Source organism: Ranitomeya imitator, chromosome 3 (assembly GCF_032444005.1).
Source record: "Ranitomeya imitator isolate aRanImi1 chromosome 3, aRanImi1.pri, whole genome shotgun sequence".
Taxonomy (NCBI): Eukaryota; Metazoa; Chordata; class Amphibia; order Anura; family Dendrobatidae; genus Ranitomeya; species Ranitomeya imitator.
Window position 1 is genome coordinate 738872469 of NC_091284.1, and position 23670 is coordinate 738896138.

The 23670-nt window shown below is 46.1% G+C and overlaps 1 protein-coding gene across 1 annotated transcript; it reads right to left on the reverse strand.

Moving 5' to 3' along the window:
* Positions 1 to 1130: 1130 nt before the first annotated feature.
* Positions 1131 to 23213, reverse strand: SPRYD7 (SPRY domain containing 7). The gene is made up of 5 exons (XM_069758866.1): positions 23034 to 23213; positions 19911 to 20027; positions 14410 to 14576; positions 11486 to 11588; positions 1131 to 2242 (listed from the first exon to the last, which is right to left on the reverse strand). Exons 1-5 carry the CDS (start codon positions 23128 to 23130, stop codon positions 2145 to 2147), a joined length of 582 nt encoding a protein of 193 aa, XP_069614967.1. The 5' UTR covers positions 23131 to 23213; the 3' UTR covers positions 1131 to 2144.
* Positions 23214 to 23670: the final 457 nt, after the last annotated feature.

A 23670-nucleotide genomic window follows, 5' to 3' on the forward strand; every position in this document is an offset into this window, starting at 1 on the left:
GTGCAGAGCAAGTACAGGCGCACGTTGCTCCCTCGGATCGGCCCAGCGCTTAATTTCACCTTTGCACCTACTTGTTCTCCCTCCATCTCCACCCTTATGTTGCTCCATAAAGGCAGAGCTGTGAATCAAACAACGAAGAAAAGGGGGATAAAGGGGCGAGTAGAAGGCCATGTGCTGGCTGCAAAACAACCCTGCACAGACACATTTTCATGTGCAGACATTTTGGGAAGGCAGCTGATCCTGTGCAAGACGGGGTTGTGTCCATAACCCACTGCACGGGGTAACCTCCTGCCATCAATTGTAAACTTCTATTGAGGGACATGGAGGCACAGTTTTAATTCTAAGAGTTTACATTAATATAAAAGAGACTTTGGGAGAATTAGTAAAACTAGTGAAAAGGAAAAGTAGTGCAGCAGGGCAGATGTGGGATGTGTGCATGATCTGAACAGCTAACCAGTGAACTACAATCTATACAGTGAAACCTCCAACAAATTGCTCCAGTGATTTATTATGGAGCCATGAAAGGGGCTTGTGAGCTTGGCTTCCTGTTTTAGGCACCATGCAAACAGTAGAGCCATGTGCACAGAGATCACAGAACTCCATAGTAGGGAGCTATACAGTCTTAGTGCCTTGCCATACAGTCAGTTGTCACCTACATGGACAATGGACCTGCACATGCAACGATGGAGGGTGCAGAGTATGTTTAAAGGGGTCGTCTGCTACTTTTATTTGGATGGCCTATCCTTAGGATCGGTCATCAATACCAGTCTGGTGGGGGTGCGACACCCGACCCCCTATATCAGCTGATGCCTGTGATTGCAGAGTGGAATGGCACCGCTTTGTCACCTGCATAGCAGCCACAGCAGGGTGCTGCAGGTCAATGCCCATTCAATTGAACAAGGGCGGATGTGTAGTACCTGACTGTAGTCACTATGCAGCTGCTGGAGCTTTGCTGTTCTGTTCCACAACCATGCACATCCAGCCACTGGCACAAGCTGATCGCGGGGGGTATTGATGACCTACCATAAGGATAGGCCATCAAAAAAGGTACCAGACAACCCCATTACCTAAGCTGGACCATAAAAGGTATCACAGCACGTAATATAAATAAAGGATCGTTACCATTTTGTGAAGTGCAAGCACAAGGATCAATTTATCTTTTTATTCCACATTCAGTCAAATTCTCCAATGTGCTCATTACTCATCTAGAACAATATCCGGCCGTGCCTGGTCTTGCATTTTGCAGTTCCTGCTTTCTGGAGTTGAGCACTATAGTGTATCTAGACTGCAGGAACAATTAACCATTTCTCTCCATGCTCTCCCTATTCACATGCTTGTGGAACACAGCATGGCTTACATTAGTGTTAACATTAAAATTAAGAAATGAAATCATAGGACTGTCAATCCCAGCGTGCCGTATGCAATAACCCGACTGCCAATATCACAGTGGAGCGCGACCGACCAATCACTATCTGGCCAACTGGGCGCTCGAGTATCCATGCAGGCACGTGTGATATGGTGGACATGAACGTGGGGTAGCCGGACATGGGTTACGTACTTCATGCAAGGAGTCAGTGCTGAGACACGAGCACAAAGTAATAAGGCACTCTGGGACCGAAGATCTGGAAAGCGGGACAGTCACCCGCGGGACAGTCACCCGCAGGACAGTCACCCGCAGGACAGTCACCCGCAGGACAGTCACCCGCAGGACAGCCACCCGCAGGACAGCCACCCGCAGGACAGCCACCCGCAGGACAGTCACCCGCAGGACCCCACACTTTACTCCAGGTAAATTACAGCTGCCGCAATGAAAACTACAACCTGATCAGCGTGCGATATATACCTCCGAGAACGCCCGCACTGAGGGAATAGTGATCCGACATAATACTGGACCAGTGTAAAGAGTCACTAAGTTACTGGTGAGCACGTTCTATTTACCAAGACAAAACTTCTTTATACATCACAAAAATATTAGGATCTGTAGGCCGGGACCCCTGCAGGTGGGCGACATGTTATAAAATACTTACACACACAAGATCCAAAAAAGGTCTGCACCCAGTGCTAGAAATACAAAGCGCATTTTCGGTATGCGTCGTGCAGCTTTAGAGAGGAGGCGGATGCTTTGGACGAACTGTAGTCAGTCTTTAGAAAATTTGCTGCTCAAATAAGATCTTTTCAAAGCCGGGAGGAGGGGTGTGATAGAACTCGCTGAACTGACAATCCAGGATGGCGCTGTCGTCCACTGCAGGAGAAAGCACGGGCAGAAGTGGTCAGTGAATATCGGAGTGATCACACAGCAATTTATAGTGTTCTTTATGATCATTACAGTGCACAATATAACTGGAGAGATGTTCTATTCACAGTTAAAGGGGTTGTCCATCAATAGAAAAAAAGTCTACACACCCATGTTAAAATGACAAATAAAAAATAAAACCCCTGAAAAATAAAAATCTTACCAATAAGAAGAATTTCAGCTTTTTTCCCCCCACCTTAGAATTGCTTTAGATGCAGAAAATAAGCAGGTTAAAAAACAAACAAAAAAAACTTGTGTGTTTCCACTGGAGAAATGCACTAAAAATGCATGAAATCTGCATATGGCCATCAATGTTTTTGTCAAGCTAAAAATACCAGGAAGAGTTAAAAGAAAAAAACAAGTATGTAAATTATGACAAAAACTGCAATGCAAAAAAACAAACAAACAAACAAAAAAAAAAACGTAAGACACCTGAGAGTATGAGCACATGATCAGGAATTGGCAGCACATGTCCGCTGCATCAAAGCGCTGCCAGCTATTAAATGCAGGTGAATCCGCATGTGTTCACTGAACCGTGCAGAATCCCCGCGCCCTATACATTGTACGGGTGAGATTTATCTTGCAGAGGCTAGCATCTCCACAAGATAAATAGACATGCTGCGGTCTGGAGAGACGTGCTGCATGTCCGTCGCCACGGGCATCTCTGGACGCATACTGGACCTGGGATTTCTTGAAATCCCATCCACTATGCTGTAAAAGCTGGACACTGCAGATTGGATGGACGCACGACATCCAACGCGCAGCGTTTTCTGGTCATGTGCACATACCCCAATAGGTGCAGAAACTCTGCACCATCAAAAACTCATCAAATACTCATCGCGGGTATGTAGTCTTAACGTCACCCATAATCTGCACATTTCAATTGAGAAAAAAACTGAAATCTTTGTGTAAAAGGTAAAATAATTAAAATAATGTGGTTGTTGTAATTCAGAGTATATGCACAAATGTACATATTTATGCAACATGACAGTTTTCAGTCTGTTTTTTTTGGTAAAAGTCTACCAGCATGTCACATATAGGATTGGCAATCTTTGCCCTCTCTTCCTTGTAATAGATCCAGATTCATCAAATTGCGAGGGCATGTCCTGTGCACAGCGCCCTCTTCAGGTCACCCACAGATTTTAAATTGGATTCAGGGAGGGGCTCTGGCTGGGCCACTCCAAAACTTTGATCTTCAGGTGAAGTCATCCTTGATTTGGAGGGATGTTCTCATGCTGAAGGGTAAAATTCATCTTCACTTTCATCTTTTTTAGTAAGAGTATGTGTACACGTTCAGGATTTTCCGCTTTTTCTCACGATAAAAACGCATTAAAAACGCATACATATGCATCCTATCATTTAGAATGCGTTCTGCAATTTTTGTGCACATGATGCGTTTTTTTCTGTGAAAAAAACGCATCGCGGTAAAAAAAGCAGCATGTTCATTAATTTTGCGGATTTTTCACGTTTTTCCTGCTATTTTATGCATTGGGAAAAAAAGCGAAAAAAACAACTGCGGATTTTTGGCAGAAATGTCCGGATTTTGTCAGGAAATTTCTGCAAGAAATCCTGACATGTGCACATAGCCTAAAGGCTGGAAGGATTTGCTGCAAAATTGTCTGATATTTGGAACCAATTCCCTTCCTTGACTAAAGTCCCAGTTTCAGCTGCCAAAAACCAGCCACAAAGCACAATGCTGCCTTCATCATGCTTCACTGTGTGTATGGTGTTTTTCTTGGTGATGCACAGTATCGGCTTTGAGCCAAACATACCTTCGGAGTTCAGGCCAAAACGTTCAATCTTGGTCTGATAAGACCATAACACATTTTCCCACATGCTTTTGGCATGCTTGATGTAGGTTATCGCAGCTAGTTTATTTTTCTTTGTTTTACCATCCTATCCCACAGGCCAGACATTGCACAAAACCGTTGAGAAACAGATTGTGGGCAACAAGGGTGAAAGTTCTGAAATGATTCTTCTTTTCAAAAAAGATAAAAATTTGTACAATTTTTTTTTTTTACTCGATGAAAAGAAACAACAGGGGTGTGTAGGTTATCAATATCAGATTGGTGGCTGTCTGACACTCCAATGGTCACTTATTAGCAGTTCCTGTGGCAAGTGGAAACTTGTATATTGAGACTGAACTGTAGAGCTCCATACACTCAGAGGCAGCTGTTCTTGGATACTACAGCTCAGCTCCCACACGCTTCTATAGAAGATGAGCTGCAGTATTCAAGAAAAATATAGTTCTTACCGATAACGGTATTTCTCTGAGCCCATGACGGCACCACGGAGAGAGGGGATCCGCCCACCAAGGACAGGAAACCTACGGATAAAAAGGCGGTACCACTCTCCTGCATCAGTTGTTTTACATAGAGAACAATGGGAGACTACTAAGATATTTGTAAATTTTAACTGTTTAGCATAATAAGATACCGCGTGACTTTAAACTATAAATAGACTATAAATAGGCTATGGCACTCTTTTAATGTGTGCACCCATAAGTGAAGGGAGGGAATGTACAGGTGCCATCATGGGCTCAGAGAAATACCGTTATCGGTAAGAACTATATTTTTATCTGATCGCCCATGACGGCACCACGGAGAGAATTGCATAGATAGTACATTCAGGGAGGGACCACCGCCTCCAGAACCCTTTTACCGAAAGTAAGGTCTGAAGAGGAGATTAGGTCCAATCTATAGTGCCTATAGAATGTGGATGGTGAGGACCAGGTAGCAGCTCTACATATCTGGTCAATGGAAGCTCCGGCCTTCTCCGCCCAGGAAGTTGCTACTGCCCTTGTTGAGTGAGCCTTAACCTCCCCGGGAACGGACATCCCACTTGCCGTGTATGAGAGACTGATGGCATCTGTGATCCATCTTGCTATGGTGGCTTTAGATGCTTTTTTCCCCTTCCGGGGACCCTGGAAACACACAAACAGAGAGGAATCCTCCCTACTCTCTCTAGTGACTTCTAGGTAATGTAAGAGACATCTTCTTACATCTAGTGTATGTAATGTTTGTTCCTCCTTGTTTTTAGGGTTGGGACAGAAGGAGGGGAGAGATATCTCTTGAGATCTGTGAAATTTTGAAGCCACTTTCGGGAGATATGCTGGGTCTGTTTTTAAAACGACCCTATCCTCTAGAAATTGTGTGTGAGGAGGGTTGGCTGAGAGAGCCTGTAAGTCGCTAACCCTACGGGCAGAAGTGAGGGCGACTAATAGAGCTGTTTTGAGAGATAGGGTTTTTATTGTAGATTCGTGTAATGGTTCGAATGGAGGACTAGTCAGGGCTTTAAGGACCAAGTTTAAGTCCCATTGAGGAACCACTTTTACTGGAAGAGGCCTCTATCTTCCTGCCGCCCTGATGAATCTAGAGACCCACCTATTTGAAGCTAAGTCAAAATTGAATAGGGCTCCCAATGCCGCCACGTGAACTTTTAGGGTACTAGTGACTAAACCCATCTCCAACCCGTTTTGTAGGAACTCTAATATGGAATTAAGGGGAATCTCTTTCCCTATTTTTGCACCTGAAGAAGACAGAAACTTTTTCCATATTTTGCCATACTGTTTTCTTGTAACCGGCTTCCTACTTTTTAACAGAGTTGAGATTAACCCCGGAGAGAACCCTCTGCTTTCTAATATTTTCCTCTCAAGAGCCAAGCTGTCAAGTGCAAGTTCTTGACCCGTGGATGACAGACTGGGCCCTGTGACAACAGATCCTGGAGGTCTGGTAATACCCAAGGGTCGGATATTGACATCTTCCTCATCCATGAGAACCAAGTTCTCTTCGGCCAGAACGGGGCAATTAAGATGACCAACGCCCCGTTCTCCCGAATCTTCCTCAGCACTGCTGGAATCAGAATGAGAGGAGGGAAGGCATAGACCAGATGGTGACCCCAAGAAATCAGGAAAGCGTCCACAGCTACTGGGTTCCCCAGGGGAGATAGGGAGCAAAAGGAGGCTACTTTTTTGTTTAGATGGCTCGCAAAGAGATCTATTTTGGGAACACCCCATTTTTGTGTGATCTGGGTAAATATCGCTGGATTTAGTTCCCATTCCCCCTGTTTTAGGCTGGACCGGCTGAGGAAGTCTGCCTTGTAATTGTCTACTCCCTTTATGTGCAGGCTTGTCAGGGATAGAAGGTTGCTCTCGGCTATTTGAAGGATCGAGTTGGTCACTTCCATTAGATTTTTGGAACGGGTACCCCCCTGGTGATTTAGGTAAGATACTACCACCCGATTGTCCGACATCACCCTTACATGGTGAGATTGAAGGACTCCCAAGAATTCCTGAAGGGCAAATTTTACCGCCAGGAGTTCCTTCATATTGGAGGAATTGTTTGCAAGGGACGGAGACCAAATGCCCTGGGCTACTAGGTCGCCCAGATGAGCCCCCCACCCTGAGGGGCTTGCGTCCGTAGTTAGGACCTTCGAGATCGGGATTACCCATGGGACTCCCTGGGAAAGATTTTTCTGCAACGACCACCAAGTCAGAGAGTGATTGGTGCGAGGAGATAATGTTAACCGCCCGTCTAAATGCCCTCCTAGCAGGATTTGCTCTGACAGTAGCTGCCATTGGAGATCTCTTGAATGTAGTTGGGCCCACTGGACCGCAGGGATGCAAGAGGTCATAGAGCCTAATAGGGACATGCCCTGACGGAGTGTTATGGAGGGGAGAGATTGTACTCTTAACACTAAACTTTTTAGCTTTTGCATTTTGCTCTCTGGGAGCAGACATTCCATTTTTTTGGAGCCTAGAGTGAGACCTAGGTACTCCTGAACCTGAGAAGGCACCAGTCTGGATTTTTCTAGGTTTATTAGCCAACCCAGATCCTTTAGAGAATGAATCACTAAAGCTAGTTGATTCTCGCAATGTTGCGGGGAGGAACCTATCACCAGGAAATCGTCCAGATATGGTACGATCAGGGTGTTTTCTTCCCTGAGGTGAGCCATTACCTCCGCGACCAGCTTTGTAAAAACCCTCGGGGCTATTGCTAGGCCAAATGGTAGAGCTGAGAACTGGAAGTGGCTTAGGACTCCCTTGATGTGGACCGCTACTCTGAGGAATCTTTGGTGATCCTTGTGTATTGGGACGTGATAATATGTGTCCTTCAGGTCCAGGACCACCATGAAGCATTGAGGAAACAGCATTTTGATAGATGACTTTATCGTTTCCATCTTGAATGCTTGAACCTCTAGGTAGTTGTTTAGGTTTTTCAAATTGATAATGGTCCTGAAGGAACCGTCTGGCTTCTTTCTCAGGATTAGAGGGGAATAGTACCCTTGCCCTCTTTCTTGAGGGGGAACTTCCAGGAGTACTCCTTTTTTTACTAACCCGACAACCTCGTTTTCTAGCGTCAACTGCTCTTCTGCCGAGGATCTTGTGGATGTTATCTTGAAAGAGGGACGAGGGTACCTCTTGAATGTTAACCTCAGTCCTGATTCTATGATATTTAGTATCCATTGACTGGAGGTAATCTTTTCCCAGGCTGGGAGAAAGATAGATAATCTCTCTCCCACCTGGGGCGAACCTTCATTGTGAAGGTTTTTTGTTGTCATTGAGGTTTTTGTTAAAGATAAACCCCTTATTTTTGTTCTTCTTATCTTCCCATTTCCCCTGGCCTCTCCCTGGGTTCTTACGGAAAAACCTCTTGTTCCGAAAGGGCTTCCTATAAGAGGGGAGACCCAGAGAGGGGAAGGACTTTTTCTTGTCCCCTGCTTTTTCCAAGATGTCGTCTAAGGTAGAGACGAACAGAAATTCTCCTGCGCAGGGGATGGTACACAGTTTTGTTTTCGTTTGCAGGTCGCCTGGCCAATTCTTAAGCCAGAGGGCGCGCCTGGCCGCATTAGCAAACACTGCTGCTCTGGCGGATAGCCTGATGGAGTCGGCCGAGGCGTCAGCTAGGAAAGCCGCGGCCCCCCTCATTACTGGTAATGTATTCAGCATTGAGTCCCGGGAAGTTTTCCCCTTTAATTAACCCTCTAGTTGGTTCAGCCAAATCATTAGGGAGCGTGAAGTACATGCTGCTGCTACTGCCGGCTTCAGTCCTCCTCCCGCTGCCTCCCAGGAGCCTTTGAGAAAGGCGTCTGCCTTCTTGTCCATAGGGTCTTTTAAGACCCCCATGTCCTCAAATGGGAGAGCGAATTTTTTTGAGGCTTTAGCAATTGCTACGTCTAATTTGGGGGCCTTCTCCCAAAAGGAGCAGGATTCCTCCTCGAAGGGGTATTTCCTTTTTGGAGTTAGAAGAGTCTTTCTCATGGGTTTCTTCCATTCTTTCTTAATTAAGGCTGCAATTGCTTCGTTAAGCGGAAAAGCTCTTCTCTTTTCCTGTTCCAGGCCCCCAAACATGATGTCTTGTACCGATTTTTTAGGGTGGGAGTCTACCAAACCCATGGTACTTCTCACAGCTTTTATGAGGCCATCAGTATCCTCTAGTGGGAAACAGTTATGTCCCCCCGAGGAAGAAGTAGATGATGAAGATGCGGAGGAGGAGTCGGAGGACACTGAACTCTCACTATCGTTGTCGGATTTTGAGACTGGAGATGGAGACCTGTGTCTGGTCTTTCTCCTTTTTTCCCCACTTTTTAGTGATCTAAAGGTGTCCTCCACTTGCTCCTTAATTAGGCTTTTTAGATCTGTTGCAAACCCAGGAAGGCTTTCAGATACAGTCTGCTGAATGCAAGTATTGCATAGTCTCTTCTCCCAGGTAGGTGGAAGATCCTCTCTACAGATGGCACAAATTTTGTGCTTAGTTTTACCTACGCTTTTCCTCCCCTAAAAGAGACAAATAACAATCTTACTATCTCTGACTTTCACGAAGATCCACTTACCACCTCCAGGACCCATAAATACCGATTGGGGATTCTCTGCCTCTGGCTTTTTCCCCGACGCCGTACTGGACTCCTTACTGTGTTGGGACCTTTGGCGTTCTTTGCTGGTGTCCTGGTGCCCTTTCTGCTGTCGCCTTTTTTGCTGCTGCTGCGGCGACGCTACAGGTGGAGGTGATTCGGGCAAAGGTGATGCCGGGTCGCTCATACTGCTGCTGGTCTGCGGATGCTGCCTTGATACTCGAGCTGAGCTGGCGCTGCGGCGACTATTAGCTCTTGAGGCTCCTGCCTATTATTGCAGAGCCACTGGGAGGATGTGGATTCTCCTATTTAAACCCTCCCGCCGCTTTTTTTTCTTTTCTTGCGCTTGCGCAGTAGCGCCTACCTACGGCGAGGAGCGCCGAACGCCGGCGCCTGCGCATCAAGCCTTAACCGGCGCCTGCGCATGAGCGGCAACCCTGCCGGCGCCTGCGCAGACCGCGCCAAGCGCCCGAGCGGCAACCCCACCGGCGCCTGCGCAGACCGCACCAAGCGCTCGAGCGGTAACCCCGCCGGCGCAGACCGCGCCAAGCGGTAATCCGCCGGCGCCTGCACGGAAGCTTCCTTCAACCTCGCGAGACCAGCCTGGATCCCGGGCATGCGCCGAACTTTCAAGATGGCGCCCGGAAAGCAGATATGGCGCTGCTGACCGGCACCCCCGGTCCTATGCAGTCCCTTTAGCGCGTTACTCTGCACGCCCGATGGCAGTGCAGCGTGCAGACTGATGCTTGTTTTAGGGAGGGTTGCGCTGCACCTCCCGCAACCACAGAGGGACCCCCCTGGATGTTGCCGCTGCTGCATCTTACCTGGGGAGGTGACTGCGAACTCCTTGTCACCTTCCCCGCACACCCTGTAGGCCCACTGGCTCCCAGCGGTGGCGCTTCCAGTCACCACCCTAGCCGAGGCAGAGGGACCCCAGCTGCCTGAATCGGACTGGTTGGCCCCGGAATTCCAACGTCGAACTGGTAAGTCCGTAGGTCTCCCATCAAGGACAGGAAACCAACTGATGCAGGAGAGTGGTACCGCCTTTTTATCCGTAGGTTTCCTGTCCTTGGTGGGCGGATCCCCTCTCTCCGTGGTGCCGTCATGGGCGATCAGAGAAAGGAGGGTTCTTGTGGACTGGCTCTGTAAACTCTACTTCTACCTTCCACAGGACCTGTTAACACCTTATCTACGGGGGTGGAGGGTGTAAAACACTCACCTAGCCAATGCTGGTTAACCATCCCAAGAATGGGTGATATAGTCCTGGACAGCCCATTGAAAGAACATATATAAAGCAGAGACATCCTGACTTGTAGTAAACCTTATGAAATAACCATTCAGGTACATTTCAGCTGTAAATTGTGCTCATTAATGCGGAGTCTCATAAAGACCCTCTCTACTTAGTGCTGCCTGTAAGGACATCTCCTATTAAGAAGGGGGATGGTAACACTGTTGTCATTCTAATGCACAAAAGACGCTCAGGAGCTGTTGATTCATGCAGGATACATATCAGAAATGTTGTGAAACTGATATGTATGAACTCACGTATCATTTAACTGTTCACAGGATAGATCACAAATTTAAGATTGATGGCGATCTGACTGTTAGGACCCCAACTGATCCAGAGAATGTGAATGGAGCAATACGCTTATGCATGTCCTCTGCTCTTCTCACTTCTATAGGAGTCGAGTGCACACATGACCAATGCTCCTAATGACAGTGAACAGCAGTCATGCAAAGCACACTACTGCTCCAATCTCAGAACTTGGGACCACTATTTTCAGATTTCTTACCCCCACTTAATCATATATTTATCATCCGTCCTTCGGAAAAATGATAAATGATGGTTGGATATCCCCTTTAAAAAAAACGGTTTTCAGCGCCAATCCTTCTACGTGTGCAATATAAACATACTATGTATCAGACCGCTACCTGGTTCTCTAAACTGATGTGCCCAGTTATCCAAGACAAATCTGACACCAACGGACCTTATAACAAATAGGGGATGTGCCAACCAGGGCTGTGGAGTCGGAGCCCATTTTGGTGGAGTCGGTGTCATGGAAATTGAGGTGTTGGAAGTTTGGTTTACCGACTCCACAGCCCTGGTGCCAACTACCCCATGACCCCTCGTTCTCAAAGGAGCTAAATGGTCATCATCGGGGTCTTGTAGAGATGCAATCTCCTCTTCGTTATTAAGAACACCAACATTCAGCTTAACCAGCTACGTACACAGACAGAAGGCTGTCTTGTCACAAGCTGAACATCCAAGTTTATGGGGGAGCAGGGAGGAATAGCTAGCAACCGAATGCGGATTGGGCAGACAAAAAGTGAAGGCTGACTTACCATACACAACAGGATACACGGTCCCCCTGATACCAGATGAAGGACAAAGCATATTCTTTCCGTTCAAGTAAACATTTAATTCTACGTGATCATAGGTGATACCCTAGGAACAAGCGGACAAAATACATAAGCTTCAATTGACAAATTTCCTAGATAAACATTTTTGCAACTTTATTTGAAAACTGCAAGATACATTTCTGATTTGTTGATGTTTAGAGCAGTAGCTAAGATGAACATGTGTCCTTGTGCGGAGAAGAAGAAAAACAGAAAAGTTAAAAAGGTGTTACCTGGCACTAAATGATTGATGACCTGTGTGTAGGATAGTGAATGGGAGCTATGGCGCAGTACTAGTAAGCGGACACCAAGTGTATGAGGCTGCTGTGCTCCACCGGATCACATATCTGCATACTGCTGGGGCACATTACAGCTGATCAGTGGGGGCGCAGGGTGTTGACTGGGTCTCCCAAACACCATGGGGTTGGTTTACAATTTCAGATACATTATTGGGGAATTTAAAAAAGAAAAAAACAAAAACAAAACAAGAGGTGTTACCCGATCTGGATACTTAGAAACTCAGCATATTTGTTCATTTTCAGTGAAACATGGCTGCAATTCTCACTCCACTGAGCTCACTTTTCCAGCACATGACCGCTGATCTGATCAGCTGACATGGGCCCATACCAGCACGCGTGTTATCGCGATACACTGACGTCTGTTAACATGTTAAATGCAGCTGTCAATCTCTGACATTGGCATTTAACATGCTCGCGCCAGAAGCGTGCCACAAACCCCGTCCATCGGCACCTGTCACATGATCTGCTATGTATATCTGCTATGAGTGCTTCTCTGTGGCAGTGATATTTGGTATCACTGCATTGAGAAATGCCTGATAAAAATATAAAAAAATTAATCCAATCGGTAAACATTGTAAAGGAGAAAAAGAAAGAAAAAAAAGCCAGAATTACATTTCTTTGGCCTCCGCAACATTGCAATAAAATGCAATAAAGGGCGATCAAAAGATCATATCTACACCAAAATGGTACCAATAAAAATATCAGCTCGGCATGCAAAAATTAACCCTCACCCTGCCCCAGATCACGACAAAATGGAGACACTACTGGTCTCTGAAAATGGAGCTTTGTTTACAAAAAAAAAAAACACACACCACACAATCGTGGAATTGCACTTTTTTGCAATTTTACTGCACTTGGAATTTTTCCCGTTTCCAGCACATTATATGGTAAAATCAATGGTGTCGTTCAAATGTACAACCCGCAAAAACCAAGCCCTCACACGCCATAGTGAAGGAAAAATAAAGACGTTATGACTCTTGGAAGGAGAAAAGCAAAAAGGAAAACGAAGGAAAATGGCCCAGGGACTGAATGGGTTAAAGGGAATCTGTCACCGTTTTTTTGTCACGTAATCTGACAGTAGCATAATGTAGGGGGAAGAGACCCTGGTTCCAGTGATCTGTGATTTACTGGGCTGTTTCCTGTAGTTTTAAAACAGGGATTTTATCAGCAGATGATCATCACTAGAGATCTAGTAAACCTGCTGTTATGTAGTCTTCCATATTCATGAGCTGTATACAACCCTGCCCTCACCACTCATTGGCAACTTTCTGTGTACACTGTGCATAGGCAGAAAACTGCCAATCAGTGGTAAGGGCTGGGTTATACAAAGCTCAGTATTCAAAGAACAGGTAGGATCTCCAGCAGAGAAAACAGGGATTTTATGAAAAGGACAGAAAGCAGCCCAGTAAGTGACACATTGGCGGAAACAGGGTCTCCGCTCTACATCATGCTGTCCTCAGATGCAGTAGCAAAATCCTGGTGACCGTTTCCCTTTAAGCAAACTCTGTAATATTGCAATTGCAGGAGAAATGAATCCAGAGAAATTGTAACTTCAAATCAGGTTCTCTCAGATTACAAATGTTTGAGAGTCATACAAGACAAGCACCCGGTGATTAGCAGGACCTCTAAAAAGAACACAAGCACATCGGCTGTCAGTCCTCTATACAAGCAATGCAGAGGTGATGCGCGGTCTTGATCATCGGTCCATTCAAATGCAGAACTCTTCGACACAAACAAACACTCTTCATATCCTGTAGGTCCCATGAGCTCATATGAACATTGAGGTTTAGTTCCTTCCATATATTTTCCATTGGGGTCAGGTGATTGGCTGGGCCCTTCTATCTTTATTGTCTATCTCCATTTGAGAGTTTTCTTGGCTGTGTGTTTGGGCCAATTGTATTGCTGTATCCACTCGTTTCATCTTCATCATCATCATCTTCATCATTCTGGTAGATAGTGGAAGATTTTTTTTTTTTTATCAAGAATGTCTCGGTACATTTGTCCATTCAGCCTTCCGTCAATAATATGAGGTTTGCCAGTGAAATATGCTGAAAAACAGCCCCACACCATGATGTTCCCACCTCCAAACTTTACCGTTGGTATAGTGTTTTTGGGAATATATGCAGTGCCCTTTGGCCTCCAAACATGATGTGTATTATGGTATCCAAAAAGTTCAATTTTGGTCTCATCTAACCTGAGTATATTCTCCCAGTATTTCACAGTCTTGTCTATATGTTTTTGAACAAACTTTAAAACGTGTGTGAATATACTTTTTGTTCCCTTCATGTCTTGCAGCAGTTTATGGCTGCAAAACATGCAGCTGCAGTGAATTGAATATATTATCCGAGAACGCCCAAGATACTCTGATAACTCGTTATCAGAGCACGTTCGCTCATCACTATTCAGCAATGGAGTCTTGCGTGGATTGCTTCCTAATTACTGATGGGTGAAAAAGTGATGGAAAGTAATGACACCAGCTGAAATCTATCTTCATGTGTTCAATGGTTCCCCACTGTGTTATACAGAAAATATGTAAGTACATCACTGTATGAAATCCACAATTCGGCTTACCACCACATCACCCTCCTGTGGAAGGCTGTTTGCCGGCAGCCTGTTCTTCTCCTCATCGTTGTAATAAATGGCCCCATCGTTTCTTATGACCAGACTGTGAACGTCTCGACCCAACGGAATCTGATTTAAATTTGCTTTTTGCGTTGCAACGCCAATGCCCCACACGCCTGGATAGCAAGGAAAAAAACAAAAAAAACAAGTAGCAGCACATTAGTTTCCATTTTGTCAGTGATACGTACGGTATTCCGACAACAGTATATGAAAAAGAAAACTAAATGTACACAGGGGCAGCATGCCTACCTACCTTAAGCAAGAGGAGAGTGTCTCCTGACAAAGGGATTTTTGGATAGGGAACAACACCTTTAAACAACCTTGCATCTTTTGTGTGGCACTGTGCAGCCCACGCCTAATTGTTACTGAAGCCCCTCTTCTCTCCAACGCCACGGGTGTAAGTAATACTGTAAACTACTCAGTGCAATCTCACAACTTACACTCTAGCATACATTTTATTAACATATTAAAACAGATCAAAACTGTAGATCGTTCAAAGATGTGCTGCTTAAAGGGCACCTGTCAGGTCCAGATTATCTATGAAAATAAAAAAGCAACTTAGCTGTGATAATTATCATCTATAGAGGGGGTTTTACAGAGGTGGAAGTCATCAGTGAATGGAGATAATTGATAACCGCGCTGCGCCCTGCTCTTCTCCAGACATTGGGCAGGGTTCTCCAATAATGCCCAGTATTCAGTTGATTGACGTCCCGCTTAGCTTGTGAATGTGGCGAGGGGGCATCAATAATCTAAACAGCAGCTGTGACTGCTCCGTGCTGCGCACCCCTCCCCGATTACAGCGCTTTCTCCTTTACCTATGGCATCATGCAGAATGAATTGCTACTAGTGATGAGCGAACGTGCTGGGATAAGGCGTCATCAGAGCATGCTCAGGTGCTAACCGGGTGACTTCAGCGTGCTTGAATAATGTGTTTAAGACATTCTGATAGCACCCAAGCATGCTCGGTTAACGCCTTATCTGAGCGCTGATCACTAATTGCTACATTTACGAAAGTCAGTATAAATGTATAACTCTGGTAATAATGACCAGCCATCTTTTCAATCCCTTACGGACCTCGTTTACAGTCTCGCATGTGTATTAAGAAAGTAGTAACAGTATAAGGCCTCTTTCACACGTCAGTGTCTCCGGGTCTATGAATGGATGGGTCTATGCACATGTCTCCGTGTTTTCACGGACCGTGTGTCCGTGTGCAAAACACGGAGACATGTCCGCTTTTCTCCGGCAGCACATACTGCAATACGTGCCGCACACATAGAACAGTGTGCACTCTCCTCCGTTTGCACGTACTGCCCGCAGGAGAGACAGCGCTACAGTAAACGCTGTCCCCCCTGTGTGTGGTGCTGAAGCCGGCATTCATTCCTTCTCCCCAGCAGCGTTTGCTGGAGAGAAGGAATGAAAAATCAAGGTTTTTTTTTTGTTTTTCCCTTAAAAATAAAGTTTGTGAGTCACCACCCGCCTCCCATCCTAGTCACCATCTGTTTCTTTATATTGAGTGATATAGAATAGTGTTCCCTATTGTGTATATATATGATATCCACCATCTAGATATAATTTTGATCACAGTACTCTTGCATATTTGCTATTATGGTATAATATACATTTTTTATATACGATTTCATATGATTTTTTTTCTTCATTACCTTTTTCACATAGTATAATTGTTTACAGGAGCACTATGCACTTTATAAAAGTGATTTATTTTAAATTTATTGAAAGGCATATAATTTTTCATATACTATTTATCTCTAATTAGTCTATCTGCTGTGCAAAAATATTTATTACTATTAATTGTGATTTCATGCTCCCTCCCTACCTGTTTTCTTGTTAAATAAATCCCTTTATGTAAGATTGTAATAAAGATCAAAAAAAAATTAGAGAAAATAATTTTTGCATTCTACTGTTCTTTTCTCAAAAATAGTTTGAGGATCTGTACATTTATACACTATATTGAGTATACTGGAGACACACAAGGCAGAGCGTGCACAAGGCTCCTTCTCCAGGGGCAGCACAGACCAAGGGCATTGAATGAGAGGACCTGTCACTACATTTTTACAGGTCAAACTATAAACATTATAAAAGTAGCAGAAGAACTGACTCCTCTCCATTCAGGAGATATTTGCTTGCATATTTTATTGTGCCTAATTTGCAAATTCATCCTCCTCAACCAAAGGGGCGCATTAAAAGAGATTCTACTCTGGGGGCCGTTTACCATTTCTCCTGTAAGATGTCAAATCACAACATTAAAGGCAGTAGAAACGTGTGGGGTGGGCGGACGACGGCAAAACCCCCGGAGAATTGAATCTGAATTGGCTTTTTCTGTGTGATCTGGTAAGACTCCTATCTGCCCAGGTCACACAGGTCTCACTGAGTAAATGGAAATTACAAGCGCGGGGAGTGTCAGTACATACACAGCTCTGGGAATAATGCCTGGTACCCGGGATAGAGCGGTGGAGGTGACATGCTGCGGCTCTTACAGAACTGTCACTTACATTATGAGTGACATAGGAGAGGGGTGGGGTGGAACAGTGTCATCTATTCTGCGCTGCCTGGGACGGCTGCAGGGCGCTGTATATAATGTCCTCCCTCTGCGCTCATAATGTCAGCACATGCTGGCAGCGAGATCTGTACGATCTGGTTAGACACGAGCCTTGCCAGATGCCAGTGAAACAGCCGATTCTAAGCTTCTCCGGAGTTTGTTCTCAGACCCCATATGATGGCATTAGCTTATAATTGTGAAATGTCATGCAAGGCAAGCGTAATCGCACCCAGAGAGGAATCTCTGATAATGCTCCTCTGGTTATAGAGGAGTTATAATAAAATTTACTAGCTAAAATCGCCACAATGAAGAGGAGAATGTAAAATAATAAAAGCCACATTTTATTCAGCTACTTTATGATGTGGCCAATTTAACATGTAAAAAAAAAAAAAAAAAGAGAATGTCCTCTACAAGTGCTCGCTCACATGACCCCGATTTCAGTCCGAGTACTGTCCATAAGAGAATGGAGCCGTGCAGATGAGCGATTTCTTTCACTGACTGGGAAGGGGGGGGGGGAACGAAAAATTAAAATCAGAGCATGCATTGTTTTTTTTCCGTAAATCGGTTGAGACTCACTCAATCAAGTCTATCAGTATGCAAAAAAAAAAAAAACGGATGCCATATGCAGAGCATCCAGGTTTTTTTTTGTAAAGGATACTCTGCAAATCTATAACATCGGAAACTGGAAATGGTTCTAAATTAATAATAGCTGCTGTAAAAAAAATGGATTGCACATGGATGACAAGTGTGAATGAAACTCAGATTACCGTATATACTCGTGTGTAAGCCGAGTTTTTCAGCACAGTTTTTGTGCTTAAAGGGAACCTTAACCCCCCCTTCCCCAGGCGTTTGAAACTTAAAGAGCCACCTTGTGCAGCAGTAATGCTGCATTCTGACAAGATGGCTCTTTTAGTTATTGGTGCTGTAAATGCAGAAATAATCCGTTTTGTAATTTGTCCGAAATACCTGTCTTCAGTCCTGGAGGCAGGCCTTTCCCCCCTGCTGCAGACGCCTCACAGCCGTCACTCAAGTCTTCTTGGCGCCGCCTCCTCACCGCTGTTTGTTTTGAAATCGGCCGGCGCCTGCGGTCTTTTGTCTTGCCTGGGGCAGGCGCAGTGAGCGCTGCCCGTCTGTCCTCATATGCAGTCTCGCTGACTGCGCCTGTGCGGCCGCCCTACTTGTGAATCCCAGCCCCTCAGTAACTTATGATTTATTCACACTGCGGGGCTGGGATTCCTGGGCATGCGCACTGCGACCTGGGTGAGTGGATTAGACACGCAGTGCGCATGCCCAGGAATCCCAGAGCAGCGGGTCATAGAGGCCAGAGCCGGCGGCTGTGCTAAAGCCTGTGCCGCTGCTAAAGAGAAATGAATATTCATTTCTCTGTAATAGCACAGTGACAGCCGCAGGCTTCCAGCACACATCCTACTTACCTTCCTGTGCGCCCTCGCTGAATCTCGTTCTTTCCGGCGCCAGCAGCTTTTGGGCAAGCGATCTTCTGGTCACGCTCATTAAGGCAATGAATATTCACGCTCTCCACTCTCATAGACATGGTGTGAATATTACCTTAATGAGCAGGGCCACGTGATCGCTCAACAGGAAGAGCTGCTGGCACCGGAACAAGATGCAGCGAGGGCGCGCAGTCAAGGTAAGTAGGATTTTTTTTTTTATAGGAGCCATGCATACAAGCACAGGGACGGGTGAGCCATGCATACAAGCACAGGGACAGGGGAGGCATGCATGCAAGGACAGGGACAGGGGAGACATGCATGCAAGGACAGGGACAGGGGAGACATGCATACATGCAAGGACAGAGACGGGGGAGGCATGCATACAAGGACAGGGGAGACATGCATACAAGGACGGAGAAAGACATGCATACAAGGATGGGGAAAGGCATGCATACAAGGACGGGGGGGGAAATACATACAAGGACAGGGACGGGGGAGGCATGCATACAAGGACAGGGGGAACAATGCATACCCAGCTTACACTCAAATAAAGGTACCGTCACACTGAACGATATCGCTAGCGATCCGTGACGTTGCAGCGTCCTGGCTAGCGATATCGTTCAGTTTGACACGCAACAGCGATCAGGATCCTGCTGTGATGTCGTTGGTCGCTGCAGAAAGTCCAGCACTTTATTTCGTCGCTGGACTCCCTGCAGACATCGCTGAATCGGCGTGTGTGACGCCGATTCAGCGATGTCTTCACTGGTAACCAGGGTAAATATCGGGTTACTAAGCGCAGGGCCGCGCTTAGTAACCCGATGTTTACCCTGGTTACCATTGTAAAAGTAAAAAAAACAAACACTACATACTTACCTTCCGCTGTCTGTCCCCGGCACTGTGCTTTCCTGCACTGGCTGTGAGCGCCGGCCAGCCGGAAAGCACAGTGGTGACGTCACCGCTCTGCTTTCCGGCCGCTGTGCTCACAGTCAGTGCAGGAAAGCACAGACGGAAGGTAAGTATGTAGTGTTTGTTTTTTTTACTTTTACGATGGTAACCAGGGTAAACATTGGGTTACTAAGCGCGGCCCTGCGCTTAGTAACCCAATGTTTACCCTGGTTACCGGCATCGTTGGTCGCTGGAGAGCTGTCTGTGTGACAGCTCTCCAGCGACCAAACAGCGACGCTGCAGCGATCGACATCGTTGTCGGTATCGCTGCAGTATATGTTTGGTTTTTTTAACGCGGTCTAAGAGGAAGGAATTGTAGCACTTCACTTTGTCTTAGAATTGGTAAGGTGCAGCGAAACCCTCTGCCAATCAGTAAGTGATAGCATATGGCTAACCTGTATAAAGATGGCCAGCTTCCTTCCCCCTAACAATGACATTGCTCACTGGGTGGTAGTAACATCAGTACAGTGTTGTGGCAGGAGGCTGCCCTCACCTACCTGTAGATTGCACTTTAAACTCAAAGTAACTCTTGTTTTGATGCAGCGGTGCATTAGCAAGACATGCCCCCGTGCCACAGATCCTTCTGCCATTCTTCACAATTACTACATCAGTTCCTGCAATAAGAAAAAACAATACAGAAGGGTTCACAAATTTTATATCTTTGCAAATTGTACCTTTCAGGATCCAGGGATACTAAATGTGCTCGTCGTTTCTATTTATTTTGAAATGAGAAAACTGGGACTCGACGGCCTGCTCGGCTTACATGGTAGTACTAAGATGATGAAGCCGGGGTATTCGGTACGCCAGTGGGTGCCATGGTAACACAGTAGACCCTGCAATTACAGATCACACCAGATTCCAATCATCTAAATGGCGCTATTAGAAGCTAACAGTGGCATGTAAATGGTTAAAGGGAACCTGGCAGCTGATACATGCGGCCTATGGTTCCAGCAACATTTAGCAGGCACTGGTTGTATGATGGCAGCCAGATATGTCCGAGTCAGAAACGCAGCAGCTTAAAAGCCGTCGGGGACCGCGATGCACAAGAGATTAGTTGGACAAGCGAGTCCACAGCGGCTTCTGACAGTGACTGACAGGTTTCTCCCTAAACATTCACGAAACCTGTCACTTAAGGAAAGGGGGCAGGGAGAAACCGCCGGGATTCGCCTGTGTGACTAATCTCCCATGTGGCTCAGTCCCCGCCAGCTTTTAAAGTGTGTTTTTCTCTGAAACTCAGCTGCATTTTATAGTCAGACGTACCTGGCTGAGATCATACAACCAGTACCTAATCCATACTGGCTGTTGATCAGGCGGCATGCATCAGCTGTCAGGCTCCCTTTAAATACCAGCAATAGGAGCTAGCTCGTCATTGCCGTTTGCCTACTACATACACCCGCACTCAACATAGGATGTACTAGTATGTCCAATGTCAGTAAGAGGTTAAAAAGGAAGTGCAGGATCAGGACACTGATGACTTATCCATAGATTAGGTCATCAGTAACAGATCAGAGGGTCACACACTTGGCACCCCCACCAGTCAGCTCATGTGTACTCTCTCCTGGATGGAAGCAATGTGCGGGGTGGAACATGGCAGCTCTGTGTATTTAATGGCCACTGCTGGATAATTACTTTCATCTCCCATTCACTTCAATAAGAGCTGAGCTGCAGCCCCCTCCCCCATATCTGGGTCAACCTGTCCCCAATCTAGAGTGATGTTCCCCGGTATCACTAGCGCCACCCACACTATCTGAAAACTTGGAATATATGTTAGAACTTAAGTCTTCCCTTCTGTGTATTATATACTTTAATGTATGTACACTTAAAAAAATAAATAAAAAGGGAATACTTAAAACAACACAACATAACTCCAAGTCAGTCACACGTCTGTGAAATCAACCTGTCCTGTTATGAAGAAACATTTCTGAATCAATTTCTACTGATGTTGTGCAAATGGAACAGACAACAGGTAGAAATGATAGGTAATTAGCAAGATAACCCATGTAAAAGGACTGGTTCTGCAGGGGGTGATCGCAGACCATTCATCTGTTCTCATCCTTTTTGGCTGTTTAGGTCACTTTTGCATTTTGTCATTGCTCTCACCCCTAGAAGTACAGTAGCATGACGTTGCTCAGAAAGTGCAGCTCATCCAGGATGGAACATCAATGCAAGCTATGGCAAGAAGAGTAAATGTCTGTCAGCACAGTGTCCAGAGCATAGGGCAGATACTAGGCGACGAGAAAGGGGCCGTAGGAGGGCGACAACTCAGGAGCAGGACCACTACCTCTTCCTTTGTGCAAAAAGGAGCAGTGCGAGAGCCCTGCAAAATGATCTCCAACGGGCCACTAACATCCATGTGTCTGCTCATACTGTCAGAAACAGACTGCATGAGGGCAATATGAGATCCCGACGTCCTCAAGTGGGCATTGTGCTTACAACTTAACAACGTGCAGGGCGATTAGCAGATGAATGAGAGCAGATTCACACTGAGCACATGTGAGAGTTTGGAGATGCTGTGAAGAATGTTCTGCTGCCTGCAACATGCTCCAGCATGACCAGTTTGGCAGTGCGTCAGTATTGGTGAGGGGTGGCATTTCTTTTGAAGCCCACACAGCCCTCCATGTGCTCACCAGAGGTAGCATGACTGCCACTAGGTACCGGGATGGGATACTCAGACCCATTGTGAGACCATATGCTGGTGCAGTTGGCCCTGGGTTCCTTCTGGTGCATGACAATGCCAGACCTCATGTGGCTGGAGTGTATCAGCAGTTCCTGCAAGATGAAGGCATTGAAGCTATGGATTGGCCCGCCCGTTCCCCAGACCTGAATCCGATTGAGCACATCTGGGACATCATGTCTGGTTCCATCCACCACAGTCTGTCCCCAAGAGTCGACACGACAGATGCTTTCAATCAGATCTCGGAGATCCCTCAGGAAAACATCCGCAGCCTCATCAGCAACATTCCCAGGCCTTGTAGGGAGGTCATACAGGCACGTGGAGGCCACACACACTACTGAGCATCGTGTCCTTGTCCTGAGGCATTTCCACTGAATTTGGATCAGCCTGTAATTTGATTTTACACTTTGATTTTGAGCATCATTCCAACTCCAGACCTCCGTGGGATATTTTGATTTACATTGATCTTTTTTATGTTTTATTGTTCTCAATTTTGATACAGGAAAGATCTATATTTTGGTACCGTGTTAGCCAGTAGATAGAAAAATAGAAGGTATCAACCACTGAGGAATCAATTCTAAATATTTGTTTATTGTTCACAACACATTCCACTATGTAATGAATAAAGATTTACAACTGGAATTATTCATTCAGGGATATCTGGGATGTGGGATTTTAGTGTTCCCTTTATTTTTTAGTGGTGTATATGTATTAGATACACTGCCAGTATATACACACATAGGTGTGCGTGTCAGATACATAGCAGTGTATTACATAATGTGTATCCTTATACCCACATCCGTCCGTGCAGGGCGCCTATGGAGGCGGTTACACCCCACACAGCAGCCATGATGGACGCTCGCGATACCGGAAGTGCTCCGGCGCCCGACACTGGAGGACGTGGACGCAGCTCCGCACACCTCTCCCGTGTGTTCCCGCCACTCACCCATGTGCTGAGTGTCCAGCTGCACGGCCGGCATCTCCTTCAGCGGGATGTGTCCGGAGCCGCCATCCCCGCAGCACCAGCAGCACAGGAACGACATAGCAGCAGCGACTACAGCCCCAACTGCCGGGCGGCCAGGAGATCTGCTGCTGCCGAGTCCAGCTGTGTGTACAGTCCGGCTATGTGTGTGTACAGGGAGGGCTGGAGAAACCACAGCGACGCCTGCTGGACTGGAGCCGCACGTGACAGAACCTGTCGTTTTCTCCAATCACAGCACAGCTTCAATTTCTCATTGTGAAAGCTGTGCTCTGATTGGTTGTTGTAGTCACTAAACGACAGTTTTAGCTGAGTGTTTGCATGAGTCTGCCCCAGTGTGTGATTCATAGGTGACCTGACAGCAGTGCCCCAGACTGGAGGCCTATAAATTACAGGGGTGTAACAAGCTCGTTTATTACACATTTATGGATAGGGACCCTCAGCAATCCCAATAAGTGGGCTCTGAAGAGCCTCGTCTGAATGGAGCAGTGGTTGAGCCTGCACACATCTGCCCCATTCATTCTCTATGGCAGTGGCGAAGTAATAAGCGCCATCGGTGGGTCCCAATAGTCGGACCCCCAGCAATCAATGTTATTCCTTTTTC

Excerpts from the sequence above, each read along its gene's own strand:
- SPRYD7 (XM_069758866.1), bottom strand. The coding sequence starts at position 23,130 with ATGTCGTTCCTGTGCTGCTGGTGCTGCGGGGATGGCGGCTCCGGACAC. Across the intron at positions 11,589-14,409 it reads CACAGGAGGGTGATGTGGTG|GGTATCACCTATGATCACGT; the intron begins GTAAGCCGAATT and ends GCTTGTTCCTAG. Across the intron at positions 2,243-11,485 it reads CGTGTATCCTGTTGTGTATG|TGGACGACAGCGCCATCCTG; the intron begins GTAAGTCAGCCT and ends TTTCTCCTGCAG.